This window comes from Rhinopithecus roxellana, chromosome 12, assembly GCF_007565055.1.
Source record: "Rhinopithecus roxellana isolate Shanxi Qingling chromosome 12, ASM756505v1, whole genome shotgun sequence".
Taxonomy (NCBI): Eukaryota; Metazoa; Chordata; class Mammalia; order Primates; family Cercopithecidae; genus Rhinopithecus; species Rhinopithecus roxellana.
In genome coordinates this window covers 84,054,716-84,076,559 of record NC_044560.1, presented here as the reverse complement: position 1 = coordinate 84,076,559, position 21,844 = coordinate 84,054,716, and the positions used below count along the sequence as shown (strand labels likewise).

General features: G+C 43.4%; 1 protein-coding gene across 3 annotated transcripts in view; it reads right to left on the bottom strand.

The window, feature by feature from the left end:
- Positions 1–82: 82 nt before the first annotated feature.
- AZIN2 (antizyme inhibitor 2) overlaps positions 83–21,844 on the bottom strand; it is a 42,560-nt gene continuing 20,798 nt past the window's right edge. For all 3 annotated transcript variants that reach the window (XM_010354334.2, XM_030942864.1, XM_030942863.1), the window contains 2 exons: positions 2,501–2,715; positions 83–568 (listed from right to left, as the gene is read on the bottom strand). In XM_010354334.2, the coding sequence (XP_010352636.1) occupies positions 430–568; positions 2,501–2,715 (354 nt within the window). In that variant the 3' untranslated portion in view covers positions 83–429. The remainder of the gene's footprint in view (positions 569–2,500; positions 2,716–21,844) is intronic.

Below are 21,844 nucleotides of genomic sequence, written 5' to 3'. Positions count from 1 at the left end.
GTGGGCTCATCAGTGCGTGGTGGGGAAATCCTGCACCAGGCCTAGCCCAGGCTGCTTTGTGAATCGAACTACCAGATTCCTCTGCAGTTTTAAAAAACCTAAACATTTATTTATTGCATTATATTTACAAAGGTGGAAGGAGACCAGAAGAGACCCCAAGAAAACCCCCACACCTGGCTGACCAGGCCCCTTGCGCTGCAGAGGAGGCAGACACAGCTGGAAGGGACAGGATTTATGTTGCATACTTGAACTACAGCGAGTGTAAGACTGGTCCTATTTACAGGGCAGAAACACTACAGGTGGAGCACGGGGGTGGCAGGGTGGGCACCAGAGTCCTGGTCAAGGGTACCCTTGCCTGCCATCTTCCCCACCTCTCCCAGAGGCATCTCTGAGGCCCCGCTGGGGTTCTCCAGGGGGAACAAGGCCCGCTCACATGATGCTCGCCGGGGTGAAGACAGGGCCCACACACAGGGTGTCTGTGATCTCCCAGCCGCAGGACAGAGGCTTGCACACACCCTCCGCGTCATCCTCCTGTTCGGCAGCCATCAGCTGCCTTCGCAGCGCTTCCCTAGGGGTGAAAGAGGGGTGCTGCAAGTAGCCAGCATGGGGCTGGCAGGCCCCTGTACCTGGAGACGCAGCCCGATTGGGCAGAGGGCTCTCACCTGAGCCCGAGCTCAGCTGAGGGCAGGGGCAAGGACAGGCTGCTGACCCCTCCCCAACTGCTTCCTACTCCCATGTGGTCCCCACCCCCAACAAGGGAAAGAAATCCACATGTATCGAGCATTTACTATGTGCCAGACATCATGCCAGGCACTTATATTATCTATTCGTATCTTCCCAAAAACCCCATGAGGGAGGCATTACCATCCCCATTGCATTGATGATGTAATCAGTCAGTTCCCCAGAGAGAGAAGTGACCTACCTAAGATCACATCCCTAGTAGGTGGTAGAACTAGGACTGAACCCAACTCTCACTCCAAAGCCCACATTCATCATACCCCAGGCTTAGGACTTCAAACACAACAAAATCATATCCCATTCTCTCAAAAAATCCCACAAACTGCTTCTCCTCCTACATACCCATGTTGATAAATGGCTCCACCATCAGAGCTGGAAACAGTTGGCAATCTTGTTCCCACACCCAGTTGAGCCCTGCTGAGCCCAGCTTCTGAACATCCTCTTGCGCCCTGTGGTCTCCATCCCCACAGGTAACACCACTTCATTCTCCCTGATCTGCTCGTGCCCTCTCCAGACAGTTCTCAGCCAGGGCCCAGACTCATCTTTTCCAAAAGTAAATACTTGCCCTTGAGCTGCCAGCAGTTTCCTTCTGCTCTCAGGCCCTGCAAGATCCAGCCCTACCCGCCTCTCCCGCCACACTCCCAGCCACACCGGCCCACACACCTGGGCCATCCACTATGGCCATCTTTTGGGCTCTTACACACGTCCTCTCCCTGGCCTGCACCCATGCTTGTCTCTCTCCCTGCATCATCAACCCTCACCGAATTCCTCCTTAGCCTTCAGGTTTCAGCTTTGGTGACAGTCCTGAGACTGGACATAGCAGAGGAATTGAATGTGCCTGGGCAAACTGCTCCTGCTTTCTGTAGCCCTCTCCCTACCCCCAAAGAGGGACTTCACCACTGACTAGCTGTGTGACCTCAGAAGAGTGACCCTCTGTGATAACGCTGACTCCCACACAGTTACGTGTGGGTGAAATAGTCGTACGATGCCTAACGTAAGACCTGAGTCAGGGTTCACTGGATGTGACTCCCCCATCTTGCATGCCTCTTGCATGCCTCACTGGATCCCAGGACTAGCCTGGTGGGGCAGGCAGGACTACTGTTACGCCTGTTTTGTAGATGGAAAGACCTAGGCTCAGCAAGCAGGCAGACCAAGTCTTTCCTGTGTCACACAGCAGCCACCCAACTGGTCAGCTCTTTCTGCATCTGCCCTTGTCCTCAATGTGCACAGGAACTAGGGTGGTCTTTCCAAAGTGCAAATCAGACCGTGTTATGCCCCTGCTTCAAACTGGTCCATGCCTCCCGCTGCTCTCAAAGCATGTCACTCGGCCTTCAAGCCCTTCCCAGATCTAGCCCTGCCTCCCTCTCCAGTCACAGCCACCCTCCATGAGAGCCTTGAATGCACCACACTTGCTTTCTATTCCTTTCTTCAGAGAAGCCCTACCACCCCCTCCTGTAGTTGACTCCCACTTCCTCAGGGAGGCCCGGGCCTCAGGGAGGGCTCTGCGCTTCCACCGGGCACGGTATTATCACGAGGGCCTGTCTGCTTTTCTGTGTCTCCCTCAGAGCTATGAGCTCCTCTAGGAAAGCCCAGCCTCACTCATGGCCACAGCCAGGTGCCAAGCACAGGCCTCACGTGGGATCAGCAGCCAACACCTACTTGTCAAATTGGATTACACAGAAGCAGAATCTCAAATCTCAGGTTTCCCTCGTTTCTGCCCAGTTCCTCCCCATACCCCCATTTTCCAGCAGGGCCCTCTTACCAGGCCACCCGGGACATGGCATAGGTGATGTGGCAGGCCTGGGTCCCCCCAAAAGGGGAACCCATGCCTACAGTGTAGGCACCCATGTTGTCAAAGACCAGCCAGTCCCCTACGTGTAGTTGCGGCAGCCACAGGCCCTCAGCCACGCAGTCACAGCCATCAACCGCCGGGCCCCACAGGCTGCTGCTGTACAGGGGTTGCTCCGTGGATGGTTTCTGTAGGAAGAAGGGATGGCCATGCCAGCTCTCCTGGGCATACAACAGCCTTGCCACTCCCTCCCTCAAAAGCCTTCTATGGCTCCCATAGCCAACAGGATAAAGTCTAGATGGGCCTCCTAACTTAGCATTTAAGGCCCTTCCCACTTCTCTGCATTCATTGCCTCTTACACACTCTTAAATCACAAATGCCTGGTCTTAAATCCAGGTTCCAGCAGTTGTTAGCTGTGTGAACTTGGGCAAAATGCTTAATCTCTCCATGTCTCAGTTTGCTCATTTGTAAAATGGGAATAACAACAGTACTTATCTCATAAGGTTCCTGCAAGGATAAATGAGTTAGTGTATGGAGAGCATGTAGAACAGTGGCCGGCACACTGCGAGGGTGCACGGAAAGTCAGCACAATTGTAACTGTTACTGTTGTGATTGTTGTTGTTACCATGTCTGCACTTCGGTCTTCACTGGCCTCTTTCCAGATGTCAGTATGTCCACACCTCTACAGCCCTTTCCCGACCCTCAAATCTAGCCTGTCCTCTGAGCCCAGCCCTGGGGCTCCCTTGTCTATGAAGCCCTCCCAGATGTCCTCACTCCATGCCAGGCCCAGCAGCAGGAGCCAGCAGTACACTGATGGGCTAGACTCACCCTCCCTCAGGCCCTCAGTCTAATGAGAAAGATGGACTTCCAACAATAATCACAGGAGGACCTGGCAGAGGTCACGGACCCCATGGAGTAGACACAATTACTCCCATTTCAGAAAAACTGAGGCTCTGAGAGCTTAAATGACTTGCCCAAAGACACAACTACCAATGACGTAAGATTTTTTCTTAAATGATTTCCATATCCAGAAATTTGTAACAGACTGTGGACAACCAAGGTATCAATGCCATTTGCCACAGTGTCAGCAGGGATCCTACCAGGCAGGTCCTAGAGTCACCACTGAAATGTGGATGGTGATGACTGTGCCCTCTGAGGGGCCTCTTCTCCCATCATTGCACTTGCTGTGCTCCAGTTACTCCAGTTGCTCTGGGCTCCCCAGGTAAACCCTACTTCCCTTCCCATACCTCCTACCTGCCTCCTTGCTATTCCCTGAGGCCCCAAATCTGCAAATTCCTATTTCTTCTTTAGATCCCAGCTAAAATGGCTTCAGGGAAGCCTTTCCTAAAGCTCCATGCTCCCTCAAGCTTTGCTTTCATAGTATTTGCCATAACTCATAAATATTTGTGAAATATCTGCTGAGGCCTGTCTTCCCTGAGGACTATAGATTCCATGAGCCCAGGAGACATGTAGGTCTTGTCATCCCCATCTCCTCCATGCCTAGCAGGCTGGCATCCATTAGGTGCTTATTCGAATAATATTTTTTAAATAAATGAATTAAAGAATGTGGAATACATGAGTGATGAGAAAGGAAAAGAGTGAGAAAGGGCAGAAAAAGGATATGAATAGAAGTCATCCAAAGGGCACAGACAGAAGCAACAGAGAAAACCAGCAGAGAAAAAAGGAAAGGCATTTCTTTTTTTTTTTTTTTTGAGACGGAGTCTGGCTCTGTCACCCAGGCTGGAGTGCGGTGGCCAGATCTCAGCTCACTGCAAGCTCCGCCTCCCAGGTTCACGCCATTCTCCTGCCTCCGCCTCCCAAGTAGCTGGGACTACAGGCGCCCGCCTTGTCGCCCGGCTAGTTTTTTGTATTCTTTAGTAGAGACGGGGTTTCACCGTATTAGCCAGGATGGTCTCGATCTCCTGACCTTGTGATCCGTCCGTCTCGGCCTCCCAAAGTGCTGGGATTACAGGCTTGAGCCACCGCGCCCGGCCGGAAAGGCATTTCAATACCTTAGCCAGAGCAGGAATTAGTAACATTGAGAAAGAAAAGTCACAGTTTCCATAAGCAGAAATAATGTTCATATATTTGACAAAAAGTTAATTAATAATCTATTAGTCCCATTAATAAAGAAAAATATGTACATTATGTAAGTTAAGAATGATAGCTATCCAATCTTCAAGAATTCATTCATTCAACAAGTGCTTATTGAGCACCTACTAATTGCCAGGCTGTGATCTAGGAGCTGGAAATGCAGCAGTAAACACACACACAAAATAAAATTCCTGTGGTCATGAAATTCACATTCTAAGAAGGGGAGACAAAGGAATACTGTATCCTTGTTCATATAACTGAACATTCTTCTTTATAAACTTTTTGTTAATGAATAAAATTAACTTCAATTTCTCTGAATTATTTCCCTTAGCCCCACTCATTGAAAAACGTTAAGCTAATGTTTAAAGATGAGCGGAGGGGATGCTCTATAAATGAATCTACAAGGATCTTTGAGAAAATCAATTTTAAAGATTCTTCCATGGTAAAGAGAAAAGGCACCCTTGGATTATAAGAAGTTAGCATTCCCGGCCGGGCGCGGTGGCTCACGCCTGTAATCCCAGCACTTTGGGAGGCCGAGGTGGGTGGATCACGAGGTCAGAAGATCACGACCATCCTGGCTAACATGGTGAAACCCGTCTCTACTAAAAAAATGCAAAAAAATTAGCTGGGTGTGGTGGCAGGCGCCTGTAGTCCCAGCTACTCAGGAAGCTGAGGCAGGAGAATGGCGTGAACCCAGGAGGCAGAGCTTGCAGTGAGCAGAGATCGAGCCACGGCACTCCAGCCTGGGCTACTGAGTGAGACTCTGTCTCAAAAAAAACAAAAAAGAAGTTAGCATTCCCTCACTTGTTATTAGTGGTAAAAAAAAAAAAAAAAAAAAAAAAAAAAAGTGAAAAAAAGATTTTAAAACTTTACATGAAATAATGCAAAGCTATGCTTTACTATTTATGTATCTAATTTTTTAAATTAATTTTTAGTAGAGATGGGGTTTCACCGTGTTAGCCAGGATGGTCTTGATCTCCTGACCTCGTGATCTGCCTGCCTCAGCCTCCCAAAGTGCTGGGATTACAGTTGTGAGCCACTGCGCCCAGCCTATTTAAAAAAAAAAGGAAATCTGTGAAATAAATATTATTAAAGCTGTGGCAACAAGCTTGTAAATCTCAGCTATTTTTACAAGTCTGATAATTGAGTGGAAATGGACAAGCATCTGCAAAAATCCAAGATGCCCAGGCTCCCAGCCACTAGGCCCCTCTGTGAGAGGGCAGGGGGTCCGTCCTTTACAACGCATACCACCACCATTTCATACCTTATATGGGAGGCAGGTGGCATGATTGCATTCCCATTTTACAGATGAGAAAACTCAGAGAGGGAAGGTGACCTGCCCCAGGCTCTACTGGGAGTTAGTAGAATTCCGGGCAGTCCCAGACAAGGAGCCTCCTGGCTGCGCCTAGCTGCCTTCTTCAAAGGCACATATGTCTGACAGAGCCACAGAAAAAACAAGGTCAAACATTGAAAAAGGTGCATGGCCCTGATGGAATCCCTAAATAATTCTTCAACTTTTAAAGAATAAATCAATAGGCCAGGCATGGTGGCTCATGCCTGTAATCCCAGCACTTTAGGAGGCAGAGGTAGGTGCATCACCTGAGGTGAGGAGTTTGAGACCAGCCTGGCCAACATGGCAAAACCCTGTCTCTACTAAAAATACAAAAATTAGCTGGGCATGGTGGTGGGCGCCTGTAATCCCAGCTACTCAGGAGGCTGAGGCGGGAGAATCACTTGAACCCAGGAGGTGGAGATTGCAATGAGCCAAGATCGTGCCACTGCACTCCAGCCTGGGCGACAAGAGCAAAACTCCATCTCAAAAACTAAAAAAGGCCGGGCACGGTGGCTCACACCTGTAATCCCAGCACTTTGGGAGGCCGAGGCGGGTGGATCACGAGGTCAGGAGATAGAGACCATCCTGGCTAACATGGTGAAACCCCGTCTCTACTAAAAATACAAAAAATTAGCCAGGCATGGTGGCGGGAGCTTGTAGTCCCGGGAAGTGGAGCTTGCAGTGAGCCGAGATGGCACCACTGCACTCCAGCCTGGGTGACAGAGCGAGACGCTGTCTCAAAAACAAAAAACCAGAAAAGAAAAAAAAATCATCCAGCCTGACCAACATGGTGAAGCTCTGTCTCTACTAAAAATACAAAAAAATTAGCCGGGCATGGTGTCAGGCGCCTGTAATCTCAGCTACTTGGGAGGCTGAGACAGGTGAATCATTTGAACCTAGAGGCAGAGGTTGCAGTGAGCTGAGATCGCACCACTGCATTCCAGCCTGGGTGACAGAGCAGGACTCCATCTCAAATAAATAAATAAATAAATAAATAAATAAATAAATAAATATCAATAATTCGTACAAAAACAGTTTAAACGACAACAATGAGATAAACAAGGGCAACACAAACAAACAAAAAAAAAACCTATGGCCAAAATCTCACTTGTGAATATATGAATATATAGGCAAAAACCTGACACGAAATCTTAGCTAACCAAATTCACAGTCATATTCAAAGAATCATCTTCAACAGTTAAATAATTTATCTTTAAAATGAAAGGTGCAGACAATAGGAGAGAAGTCGGTCACTGGCTTCATAACATGGAAAATATAGATCTACAGTTCAAGTTTAATTTTCCCAATACATGTCAACATACCAGTCAGTAGCCTGTAGCATCTATTCTTTATTACAACTACAGACAAAACAAAACCCCACAATGAAGAGAGGCTATTTTAAATAAGGATCCAACTCTGACTTCATTGAGACACACTAAAGTTCAGCCCCCTCATTTTCCAAATGGCGAAACTAGAGAAATAAGGCTCAGAGAGATTAAGTAGCTTCTTTTGACTTAGGTTACTCAGTTGGTCTATGGCAGAGCCAGGTCTCAAACCCATGTCTTCTGATCCAAGTCTGAAGCTTTATATCATCATTCCTGTTTTATATATCATGAGAAATGCCAGCAATAGCTATCAGAATAAAAGAAACAAAAAAGCAAAATACATAGAAGATGAAGAAATAAAATATTACACTGCAGATAACGTATTTGCCCACCTGGAAAATCTTAAGGGGGTGGGCATGGTTACTAGAGGAAATCAATGAATTTTAGGATGCAAGCCAGCATCTCAGCTCAAAAACACAGGGAAAAGTTTTCGCTCACAATCGTAGTGAAAGCATTAAGCTATTACATTATTGGATGTACTTGGGCCACAGTAATACTTACTGAAATAAAATAATAAAACCAGCTGGGCGCGGTGGCTCACGCCTGTAATCCTAACACTTTGGGAGGCAGGCGGATCACGAGGTCAGGAGATCGAGACCATCCTGGCTAACACGGTGAAACCCCATCTCTACTAAAAATACAAAAAGTTAGCCAGGCATGGTGGCATGCACCTGTAGTCCCAGCTACTTGGGAGGCTGAGGCCTCCGAAGAGAATCGCTTGAGCCCAGGAGGTGGAGGTTGCAGTGAGCCAATACTGCACCATTGCCCTCCAGCCTGGGTGACAGAGCGAGACCCCGTCTCAAAAAAATAATAACAAAACCTTCGTGGAAGAAATAAAAGATACAAAGTTTACACTATCCTAGCTAGAAAAACTTAGTAAAGCAAAAAAGAGAATTCTCCCTAATTTAATAACTAGATTAAATAAACTATTACTAATTGAAATCCCCAGGTTTTTTTAAACATTAGAAATAATGTGATAAAAGAATGTGAGCCTATCAAAGAATAATAATAAAGCAAATGACAAACTCAGGTTTTGTTAAATAATTAATACAAAAGAACATTTGTATCATGTCTAAGATATAACAAATGACAATAAAATGAATATCTGTATACTTACCACCCAGCTGAAGAAAGCTAAAATTTCCAGTATCTTTGAAACTCCCTACGTGCCCACTCCAATGACGTCCCCTCTTTCCTAACCTCTTCAGAGGTAGCCACCATCCTCACTTTCGTGTTCATCATTTTCTTACTTTGTTTTCCATGAGTGTATCTAACCCTAAACAATGTATTGTTTAGTTTTGCACACTTTTAAAATTTATATAAATGAAATTATAGAGTGTGTAATCTCTACAAGTTCACAATACACTGCACAGAATTCACTGTACAGAATACATCATAATTTATGTATCTGCTACCCTGTCAACAAACATTAAGGTCATCTCCAATGTTTTATATTATAAAGATATATACATTCTGATATAGCTCCTCAGAAACATGCCAAGAGTTTCTTTGCAATATAGGCCTAGGAACTTGCTGTAATGTAGGGCATACGTATGTTTAAATTTATCTGAATAATGCCTACTTCTTTCCCAAAGCAGTGATACACCAGCTCCCACCTAGCAGTGCCTAAGGACCCAACTACGCCATATCCTCACCGACAGTTGGCATTATCATGCTTTTAATGTTTTTCTAATCTAGTTGGTATGAAATGGTATCTCATTTTCACTTTTATTTGCATTTCCTTGATTACCACTGAGCACCTTTTCATTTTATCTCCTGTGAATTGCCTGGCAAAGTATCTTGCCTATATTTCTATTGAGTTGCTTTTTTCCTTATTTTCTTGAGATTCTTGTTTGTCTCTATTTCTTACTTAAGAATTCTTCAGGCCGGGCGCAGTGGTTCACGCCTGTAATCCCAGCACTTTAGGAGGCCGAGGCAGGTGGATCACAAGGTCAGGAATTCGAGACCAGCCTGGCCAACATGGTGAAACCCCGTCTCTACTAAAAAAAAATATACAAAAATTAGCTGGGCATGGTGGCATATGCCTGTAATCCCAGCTACTTGGGAGGCTCAGGTGGGAGAATTGCTTGGACCTGGGAGGCAGAGTTTGCAGTGAGCCGAGCCACTGCACTCCAGCCTGAGCTACAGAACAAGACACCGTCTCAGGAAGAAAAAAAAGAATTCTTCATGTATTTTGTCTACTAATCTCTTATCAATTATATGTGTGTTTCAATATTCCTCCCAGTTTGCCTCAGCTGGTCTATTTCTTATGCTGGTATCAAAACTAAACTATTTTAATTACCCTCTGTGTTAGAAGTTATATTATCTTATTTCTATTCTTATAGTGGTTACTCTAGACATTTACATTTTACCATCTCAATGTGGCATTCAATAGCTGTACCATCTATTCTTGATCAAAACTACAGAAAAATCAAAACCCCACAATGAAGACAGACCATTTCAATAAGGAACCAACTCTAACTTCGTGGAGATACACTGGAATGGCCTCACTTCAAAACAAGAAGCAACATTAGTAATTAAAGTTCAGCCCCCTCATTTTCCAACTGGAGAAGCTAGAGAAATAAGACTCAGAAAGATTAAGTAACTTGCCTAAGGTTACCCAGCAAGTACATGGTACCATTCGCCTTAGTAGCCTTCATAGTTCAGCCCTGGCCTGCACCTTCCAGCAAGATTCTCCCCTACTCAGCAGCAGGCTGCTTCTGTGCTGCATGGATTGTTGAGGTAGTCACCCTCTGACAAGTCTGCCACTGGTAGACTGCTGTTTCTGTGACACTACTGCCTCTCCTCAGATTTCAATATCAGCCTTGGAGAGAGGAGCCCTCGTCCTCTGTGTTTCTAAGTTCCTCCCTTGTTCATTCTCCCCCAGGACCAGCGGTGGTAGCTGATTTTACTCTTTAGTAATTGTAATTAACCACCTTTAGAATTAACTATTCTTTATGTTAAAATTTCCCTGTTCAAATTACTAGTGTGGCATCTGTATCCTGATACAGTCTCTTCCTGAAACTATGATTGGACATTACGCCTTCTCACTCTATGCACCATTTCCTTAGCCTTTCCTATATCTTTTTGTCTCTGTGCTACATTTGGATACTTTCTTCAACTCTATCCATTCTCTCATTCTGTCTTCTGTTGTCTTTAATATGCTGCTTACCCTGGCCATAATTTCAATTTTCATATTTTTCATTTCTAGAAGTTCTATTTAATCCTTTTTAAAATCTGCTGCAACATATTTTTATATTCACTTATTCTTTGGACATATTTTCAATTTCTTATTTCTTCAAACATTGTAAGAGAATGTTAGCACCTGATAATTCCAATATATGAAGTAAATGCAGGTCTGATCTGCTACCTATGGCTTTTGTGGTTCTTCCTCATGGTGACTTCTTTTTTCTTTTTTTTTGAGACAGAGTCTTGCTCTGTTGCCCAGGCTGGAGTGCAGTGGCGCAATCTCGGCTCACTGCAAGCTCCGCCTCCCAGGTTCATGCCATTCTCCTGCCTCAGCCTCCCACGTAGCTGGGACTACAGGCACCCACCACCATGACCGGCTATTTTTTTTTTTTTTTTTTTTTTAATTTTTAGTAGAGACAGGGCTTCACATGTTAGCCAGGATGGTCTTGATCTCCTGACCTCGTGATCTGCCCGCCTTGGCCTCCCAAAGTGCTGGGATTACAGGCGTGAGCCACTGTGCCCAGCCTGTTTCTTTGTATGTTGTGATTTTTGACTGTGAGCTCATGTACTTTGAAATCTTATCTGTGAGCATTCTTATCTTTGAAACCTTATCTGTGAGAAGCCTAAACTGAAGATTCCTCCTCCAGAGAGAATTTGTTTGCTTCTGCCAGAGGAAATTATTTTGAGGCTTAAGGTTTTTCAGACCATAGTTAACGTGAATTTGGGCCACAAGCCCAAGAGAAGGCTGGCTTGTGGTTGCAAAATCTCAATTTTTTGCTCTCTTCCAATCACTACCAAGATCAAAACAGGGAAGTTTTCTTGCTGTCCTTCTCTGTAGAATGGGCTCTTTTCTCTAGTTGACCCTTACACTAAGGATGTACTTCTTTTGGGTTCTCAGCTCTATGTAAGGGTATCCTATTGGATTCTCCATCTTGACTAGGCCCTAGGAACCCACACAGATATCAAAATTGAAGGCCAATGCGACCATGATTCAGCATACACTCCAAAACAAAAATCCAGTTTCAGAATTAGGTTGCTATTTAGCACATATTTAGATAATCACTGTTTTGTATGCTTGGGAAACACGAATGAACAAAATACACAAAGGTCCTTGTCCTCATGGGGTTTACAGTCTAGCAGGGGAAGGTAAACAAGTAAATTATACAGTATGTTAGGGCCAGGCACGGTGGCTCATGCCTGTAATCCCAGCACTTTGGGAGGCCGCAGTGGGCAGATCACAAGGTCAGGAGATTGAGACCATCCTGGCTAACACATGAAACCCTATCTCTACTAAAAATTCACACACAAGAAAAATAGCTGAGCGTGGTGGTGGGTGCCTGTAGTCCCAGCTACTCGGGAGGCTGAGGCAGAAGAATGGCATGAACCTGGTAGGCGGAGCTTGCAGTGGGCCGAGATCATGCCACTGCACTCCAGCCTGGGTGACAGAGCGAGACTCTGTCTCAAAAAAAAAAAAAAAAAAAAAATTATATAGTATGTTAGAAGGTAACAAGCACTACTGAAAAAAAAAAAAAAAGAACAGAACACACAACACCAAAGACACAATCCATAAAAGAAATAATTGATAAACTAGATTTCATTAAAATTTAAAATTTCTGCACTCCAAAAGACGGTATCACCAGGTGCGGTGGCTCACACTTGTAATCCCAGCACTTTGGAAGGTCAAGGCAGGCAGATCACTTGAGGCCAGGAGTTTGAGACCAACCTGGACAACGTGGTGAAACCCTATCTCTACTAAAAATACAAAAATTAGCCAGGCTTGGTAGTGCATGCCTGTAATCCCAGCCACTCAGGAGGCTGCAGCAGGAGAATCACTTGAGCCTGGGAGGTGAAGGTTGCAGTGAGCCAAGATCTCATCACTGCACTTCAGCCTGGGTGACAGAGCAAGACTCTATCTAAAACAAAAACAAAAAAAAAAAAACAAAAAAAAAAAAACTGTTAAGAGAAGACAAGCCACAGACTGGGAGAAAATAGTTGCAAAACACACATCTGATAAAGGACTGTTATCCAAAATATATGAAGAACTCTTAAAACTCAAAAATTAGAAAACAAACAACTAAAACTCTGTTTATAATGGTCAAAGGAATTTAACAGATACTTTGCCAGAGAATATACACAGATGGCAAATAAACATATGTCATCAGGGAAATATAAATTAAAACAACAAACACCACTGCACCCTTATCAGAATGGCCAAAATTCAGAACACTGGCAACACCAAATGCTGGTGTGGATGTGGAGCAACAAGAACTCCCATTCATTGCTGGTGGGAATACAAAATGGTGCAGCCACTTTGAAATACCGTTTGGCAATTTGCTGCAAAACTAAACATATTCTTACCATATGATCCAGCAATTCTACTCCTTAGCATTTACCCAAAGGAGTTAAAAATGCATGTCACACAAAAACTTACACATAGGTGTTTATAATAGCTTTATTCATAATTGCCAAAACTTGGAAGCAACCAAGATGTCCTTCAGTAGGTGAATGGATAAACTGCTGTACACCCAGACAATGGAATATTATTCAGTGCTAAAAAGAAATCAGCTATCAAGCCATGAAAGGATATGAAGGAAACTTAAGTGCATATTGCTAAGTGAAAGAAGTCAATCTGGGCCATGGTGGTTCATGCCTGTAATCCCAGCACTTTGGGAGGCCAAGGCGGGCGAATCACTTGAGTTCAGGTGTTTGAGACCAGCTTGGCCAACATGGTGAAATCCCATCTCTACTAAAAATACAAAAAGTATCTGGGCATGGTGGCACATGTCTGTAATCCCAACTACTCGGGAGGCTGAGGCAGCAGAATCACTTGAACCCAGGAGGCGGAGGCTGCAGTGAGCCAAGATCATACCACTGCACTCCAGCCTGGGCAACAGAGTGAGACTGTCTCAAAAAAAAAAAAAAAAAAAAAAAGTCAATCTGAAAGTCTTTAATTCATTTTGTATATGGCGTGAGATAGGGTCCAATTTTATTTTTCTGTATGTGGATATCTAGTTTTTCTAACACCATTTATGGAAGAGACTGTCCTTTCCCATTGTGTGTCCTTGGCATGTTTGTTAAAGATCAATTGACCGTAAATACATGGATTTATTTCTGGGCTCTCTATCCTATTCCACTGGTTTGTATGTATGTTCGTTTTTATGCCAGTACCATGCTGTTTTGCTTACTATAGCTTTCTAGTATATATTTTGAAATCAGATAATGTGATGCCTCCAGCTTTCTTCTTTTTGCCCAAGATACTTTGGCTATTTAGGATCTTTTGTGGTTTCATACAAATCTTAGGATTTTTTTATACTTCTGGGGAAAAGATCATTGGAATTTTTATAGGGACTGCATTGAATCTATGGATCACTTTGGGTAGTATGAACATTTTAACAGTATTAATTCTTCCAATTCACAAACACGGGATATCTTTCCATTTATTTATGTCCTTTTTTATTTCCTTCATCAATGTTTTCTAGTTTTCAGTGTACAGATCTCTTACCTCCTTAAATTTCCTAAGTAATTTTTTGATGCAATTGTAAATGGGATAGTTTTCTTGATTTCTTTTTCAGATAGTTAGCATATAGAAACATCATATGTTAATTTTGTATCTTCTAACTTTCCTGAACTTACTAAGTCTAATAGTTTTTTGGTGAAGTCTTTAGAGGTTTGTGTGTGTGTGTGTGTGTGTGTGTGTGTGTGTTTGAGATGGAGTCTGGCTCTGTCGCCAGGCTGGAGTGCAGTGGCGCCATCTCGGTTCACTGCAGCCTCCACCTCCCAGGCTCAAGCGATTCTTATGCCTCAGCCTCCTGAATAGCTGGAATTACAGGCACACACCACCATGCCTGGCTAATTTTTGCATTTTTAGTAGAGACAGCGTTTCACCATGTTGGCTAGGCTGGTCTTGAACTCCTGACCTAAAGTGATCTGCCTGCCTCAGCCTCCCAAATTGCTGGGATTATAGGCATTAGCCACTGTGCCAGCCTTTGTGTGTGTGAGATGGAGTCTCACTCTGTTGTCCAGGCTGGAGTGCAGTGGCATGATCTTGACTCACTGCAACCTCCGCCTCCCAGGTTCAAGCAATTCTCGTGCCTCAGCCTCCTGAGTAGCTAGGATTACAGGCACACACCTTCACGCTTGGCTAATTTTGTATTTTTAGTAGAGAGAGTTTCACCTCATTAGCCAGGGTGGTCTTGAACTCCTGACCTCAAGTGATCCACCAGCCTTGGCCTTCCAAAATGCTAGGATTACAGGTGTGAGCCACCACGTCCAGCCTTAGAGTTTTCTGTATATAAGATAATGTCATCTGCAAACAGAGACAATTTTACATCTCCCTTTCCCATTTGGGTGCCTTTTATTTCTTCCTCTTGCCTAATTGCTCTGGCTAGGACTTCTAGTACTACACTAAATAGAAGTGGTGAGAGTGAGCATCTTGGTCCTGCTCCTTAGGATCTTTGCTGAGTATAATATTAGCTGTGAGTTTGTCATATATGGCCCTTATCATATTGAGGTACATTCCTTCCATACCTAATTTGTTGAGAGTTTTTATCATGAAAGGATGCTGAATTTTGTCAAACGCTTGTTCTCCATCTACTGAGATGATCATGATTTTTATACTTCATTGTGGTATTATAGTATATCACATTTATAAATTTAGACACGTTAAAATATCTTTGCATCCCAGAGATAAATTCCACTTGATCATGGTGTGTGATCATTTAATGTGCTATTTAATTTGGATTGCTAGTATTTTGTTGAGAATTTTTGCATCTATGTGAACGTGGCCTGTAATTTTCTTTTCTTATGGTATATTTGTCTGGCTTTGGTGTTAAGGTAATTGTGGCCTTGTAAAATGAGTTTGGAAGTGTACCCTCTCCTTCAGTATTCTTGAAGAGTTTAAGAAGGATTGGTATTAATTCTTTTTTACATGTTTGGTAGAATTCACCAGTAAAGCCATTCAAGTCCTGGGCTTTTCTTTGTTGGGAAGTTTTTGATTACTGATTCAATCTCCTAACTCATTATTGGTCTATTCAGATTTTCTGTTTCTTCGTGATTGAGTCTTTGTAGGTAATATGTATCTAGGAATTTATCCATTTTGCCTAGGTTATCCATTTGTTAGTATATAATTATTCATGCTAGTAGTGGTCTCTTATGATCTTTTGAATTTCTGTGGTATCTTGTAATGTCACCTCTTTCATTTACAATTTTCAGTCTTCTCTCTTCTTAATCTAGGTACACTCTTGGTAAGTGCTATTGCAATACATTTCAGATAGATTCACACTTTTGAAAGCATAAAAAACTAGAAAATGGAATGGCAAGTAAGAAAGCCCCATCCTAGAAATAAAAGGAGGATCTCTCTGCATGGACTGGGGTAACTGTCCTGAATTTTGCCCCCCAAGATTCTCATAAAACTCCCACGATACTTGCCTCCTCTCAATTTCACCCTGTACTCAATCATATCTTGCATTTGTGAAGTGCCAATACACATTTTTTGAACTGCATCTTTACACACTGATATGGTTTGGCTTTGTGTCCCCACCCAAATCTCATCTTGAATTGTAATCCCCAGATATTAAGGGAGGGACCTGTTGGGAGGTGATTGGATCATGGGAGGCAGTTTCGTCCATGCTGTTCTTATGATAGTGAGGGAGTTCTCATGAGAGCTGATGGTTTTAAAAGTGTTTGGAAGTTCCCCCTTCACACCTCTCTCTCCTGCGGCCATGTAAGATGTGCCTGCTTCCCCTTCTGCCATGATTGTAGGTTTCCTGAGGCCTCCCTAGCCATGCAGAGCTGTGTCAATTAAACCTCTTTCCTTTATAAATTGCCCACTCTCAGGTATTCCTTCATGGCAGTGTGAGAACAAACTAATACATACACTAAATATGTATCATTTTAGAGCACTCAATGAACATTTAAAATGTTTATATATTGAAAAGTCCACCTAACATCTCAGTATTTAAAGAAAACCATATGCTCACAATATTTAAAATTTTAAAGTGAAAAACAAAGTGCACTATGACACTTCTTTTAAAAGTAGAAATCAAAAACAACATTGGTCTTTCAAAACGTTACAGCATTGTAAATTAGAGCTTTTGGGCTTAGTTCTCTCCCCACACCCATCTCTGATTATTTCCAATATTTTAGAAGTATATTGAGGAAAACACCTTTTAATATCAGAGCAGCTAAAATTGGTTAAATCATAACATTAGTAAACCAAAAGTCTTGCTTATTCTTACCAAAAGACTAGACAACTTTTAAAAAAATAATCAGGTCAGGCATGGTGGCTCATGCCTGTAATCTCAAGGTGGAAGGATTGCTTGAACAAAACAAGGAGCTCAAGACCAGCCTGGGCAACATGACAAAACCCCATCGCTACAAAAAGTACAAAAATTAGCCAGGCATAGTGGCATGTGCCTGTAGTCCCAGCTATTCAGAAGCTGGAGTGGGAAGGATGGCTTGAACCTCAGAGGTGGAGGCTACAGTAAGCATGATTGTGCCACTGCACTCTAGCCAGGGTGACAGAGTGTGACCCTGTCTTAAATAAAATGAAATTGTCATTAAACCCAAAAGAAGTAGAAATCAAAGTACATTTAACAATAGTCATCTCTGAATGGTGGGATTAGTGAATCATTTTATTTTACTATTTGTGTTAAATTTCTTCTAATAAACATTCTATTTCTATAAGACAAAAATATATATATATATATAAAATAAAGATAATCTATAACAGCAGAGCATAAAAGAAAGTAACAGATTTCCTTACAATTAATTATAGCAGGCTGGGCGCGGTGGCTCACGCCTGTAATCCCAGCCCTTTGGGAGCCGATGCAGGTGGATCATGAGGTCAAGAGATCGAGATCATCCTGGCCAACATGGTGAAACCCCATCTCTACTAAAAATACAAAAAATTAGCCGGGTGTGGTGGCGAGCACCGGTAGTCCCAGCTATTTGGGAGACTGAGGCAGGAGAATAACTTGAACCTGGGAGGTGGAGGTTGCAGTGAGCCAAGATTGCGCCACTGCACTCCAGCCTGATGACAGATTGAGACTCCGTCTCAAAAAAAAAAAAAAAAAAACTTACAGCAAACTTAGTTAAAACACAATAGTGTGTCAAATTTTCTATGAAAGAATAACAAAGAATTACAAAACTAAATAAACCAATAGAGTTAAAAATATTTGAATCAAACATCATATTAAATACATGCACACATGCATATGCAGGCTCATCTCTATAGGCAAGAAAAAACTTCAAGACCTCCCAAATTAAGTGAACAGAGGATATAAAAAGGCATTGACACCAAAAGAATAAAACAATAAACAAAAACACAATGCTTTATCCTTGTCAAAGACATAGAAATGAAAGAAACAATGGCCGGGTGCGGTGGCTCATGCCGGTAATCCCAGCACTTTGGGAGGCTAAGGCAGGCGGATCACTTGAGGTCAGAGTTCAAGACCAACCTGACCAACATGGGGAAATGCCATCTCTACTAAAAATACAGAAATTAGCCAGGTGTAGTGGCGGGCGCCTATTATCCCAGCTGCTCGAGAAGCTGAGGCAGCAGAATCACTTGAACCCGGGAGGCAGAGGTGGCAGTGAGCCAAGATTGCAGCACTGCACTCCAGCCTGGGTGACAGAGTGAGATTCCATCTCAAAAAAAAAAAAAAAATCTATTCCATTCCAACATATACTAAACCTACTGTGTGCCAAGTTCTGTACTAGGGAAACAGATATGAACAGATATGAGACCCTCAAGGGTCTCACAGTTTATTGAATGATTGATTCACAATTCATTCAACAGATATTTAGTGAGCATCTACTGTGTGCCAGGCACTGTGTCTAGTGCTGGGAACTCAGAGGAAACTAATTGGACAAGGTGGCTGCCTTCATAGAGCCTACCTGCTAATGGAGAAGACAGACTATAGGCAAGTAAACAAAAACATGATAATTAACAGATTATGATGGGTTGTGAAGAAAATAAGCAGGGTATCGAAATTATCTGATTGAGGGAGGTGAGCCTGCTTTAGAGAGGGCAGTCAGGAAAGGCCTCCCTGACGAGGTGACATCTGAGCTGAGACATAAGAAAGAGAATACAGCAGCTGTCTCAGGGGCGAGTGAAAGAGCATTCTGGGCAGAGCGAATGCAAAGGCCCTGAGAGCAGAAACAACTTATGTGTTACAAAAACAGAAAGGAGGGGAGTGGGGCTGGAGCTGGTAAGTGGAGCTGAAAACAGGGACAGGAGTGAGGGCAGAGGTAGCTGGGAAGATGGTGGGAGCCTTGCTGGTTGTGGTAAGGAGTCTAGGTTTTATTCTGAGAGCAATGGGAAGCCACAGAAGATGTTAAGCAGAGGAGGGGCATAATCTTTGGGATTTTAAAAGATCGTTCTGTCTGCAGCGTGGAAAATGGGTGGTAAGCAGGTAGGAGTAGGGGGAGGAAAACCAGTTAATGGTTACTGCAGTAGCTCAAGCAGGAGGCAATGGTGGCTTGCATTAGGGTGGTGACAGAGAAAGAATTCACTGAATTCAAAATGTATTTTGGAACTACACTCAAGAATTGCAGGTGGACTGCATGTGGAAGGAGAGGGAAAGCAAGAATCAAGAATAATGCCAACTTGTTTAGCTTCAGCAGTTGGCTAGTGGCAGTGCTATTTACCGAGAGAAGTTTGGAGTTGGAAATCAAGAGTTCAGTTCTGAACAAGTGAATTGAGATGTCTGTGAAATCCCAGTAGGAATGTCAAGTGGGTAGCTGGATGTACAAGTCTGGAGCCCAGAGGTGTGATACAGGATAGAGATAGAAATGTGGCAGTGATGATAGTATGGAAGATACTAACAGCCTCAGTCTGGAAGCATTTACTTAGGAAGTGCACACAGAGAAGATCAAGGACTGAGGCCCGAGACAGTCAACACTTAAAGAGTGAGCAGGAGAAGTGCCAAGGAGACAAGGTGAGAACAGCAGAAGAGTAGCCAAGGCCCAGGATGTTGCTACAGAAGCCAGGAGAGGTGAGCATGAAAACAGAGGAGGACCAGCTGCTGGGACAGAAGAGCCACATGGAAGAGCTAGCAGCATGGAAGTGACTTTCAAGAGCATCTTCCACGGCATCATGGAACAGGTACCCGACTGGAGAGGTTGGAAGGGCTAAGGGAGCTGAGTGAGCAGGGGCAGTGGGTACAGACCATTCAGTGGAGAAATTCAGACATGAAGGGCAACGCCAACTTACAAAGTCCCTGGAAGAAGTTCCTGGAAACACGTTTGGCCAGTAAATATACAATGAGATGTCCAGCTTTGCTAGTGATGAGGGAAATGCAAATCAAGACACAGTGAGATACCATTTTACATCCATTCCACTGGGAAAGTGTTTTCAGTCTGGCAATACCCCGTGCTGGGGAAAATGCAGAGTCACTGAGTCTCTTACACACTGCTGGTGGGATTGTCAGTGCAACACTTCAGAAAACTGGCACTGTCTCTTGAAGCCAAACATTCACATGCCCTGTGCCCAACCATTCCACTCCTTGCTCACTCATCAGAGAGAGAGGAACAAGAATTCACAGTGGCAGTATTCACAGTAGCAAAAACCCAAAGACAGTCCAAATGCCTTGAGAGGAGAATGGATAAATAAACTGCAGCATACTCACCAAAAGAGCGCTACACAGCAATGAAATGAATGGACTCTAGAGACATGCAGCAGGGTGTGTGGCTCTTAGACTGTGATATGAAGGGAGAAAAAGCCCAAACAGGTTACATGCATCAAAATACCTTTTTATACAGCAAAATAACAAATACAATAAATTATAAATACACTCAAGGAATAGATTGAGATGTGATAGACCTATACTGAAAAAGAAAGCCAGAGAGTAATAATGCATGAGTCAAGATAGTGATGACTTTGCATGGAAGGCAACATAGGTTAAATGATAATGATGCTTATTACGCTAAAAAGAAAACAAAGACAAGATCTCCCATGGAGCATTTTTATTCCAAACCTGATTAAGATGCTATTCAAACCACTAAATCTACCTAATTTCAAAAAACCAAAAAATACCAGGCAGAGAAACATGTTCAAAAGCACCAAGGGGAAATTCAGGAAATTCACCAATCAGAAAAATCAAGAATGCAGGAAAGTCCACAGGAAAAACAACTCAGTTTAAAATTACCAAAAAAAAAAAAAAAAAAAGCCAGATTTAAAAAGAGGGTGGGGGCCAGGAACAGTGGTTCACGACTGTAATCCCAGCACTTTGGGAGGGTGAGGCTGGACAATCACTTGGAGCCAGGAGTTCCTGACCCACCTAGACAACATAGGGAGATTGCATCTCTACAAAAAAGAAAAAGAAAAACAGAGAATGGGGAAACCAATGGGTTAAGAGAGAGACATGGCGCCGGGCCCAGTGGCTCATGCCTATAATCCTAGCACTTTGGGAAGCCGAGGCAGGTGGATCACTTGAGGTCAGGAGTTCGAGACAAGCCTGGCCAACATGGCGAAACCCCATCTCTACTAAAAATACAAAAATTAGCCAGGCATGGTGGCACACACCAGTAATCCCAGCTACTCAGAAGGCTGAGGCAGGAGAAAAGCTTGAACCTAGGAGGCAGAGGTTGCAGTGAGCTGAGATCACGCCACTGAAATCTAGCCTAGGTGACAGAGCTAGACTATCTGAAAAAAAAAGAGAGAGAGAGAGCACGACATGGCAACCAAATGCACCATGCAGACTTTCTTTGCCTCCTGATTTCAGCAAATCAATATAAAAACCATTATGAGACAGTTGGGGATAGCTCAACACCGATGATGGGGGACACTATGGAACTGTTCATTTTTTAATTTGATAATGGAATTGTGATTTTTTAAGTTCCTTATTTTTTAGAAACATGTACAGTACTAAAATATTTTTAAAAGCTCCAATAATATTTGTTCTGTACTTTTCTCATACATGGTTGTAGCTTGTATACTAATCTCACACACACACACACACACACACACGTGTTTCTATCCAACAGAACTGTACTTCCAAAGCACAGACAATTCCTCTGCAGACCTCAGCACAGTGCTTTGAATATTGAGAGTAGCACTTTGAGAGTACTGAATTATTTGCTGAATTTATAAAAATTAAAAAAAAGAAACATGCATGGTGCAATGATAAGAAGTATACCTTGAGCCAAGGATTATGTTTCATACAACTTTTTTCTTTTCTTTTTTTTTTTTTTTTTTTTTGAGACAGAGTCTTACTCTGTCGCCCAGGCTGGAGTGCAATGGTGCAATCTCGGCTCACTGTACCCTCTGCCTCCCACGTTCAGGTTACTCTCCTGCCTCAGCCTCCCAAGTAGCTG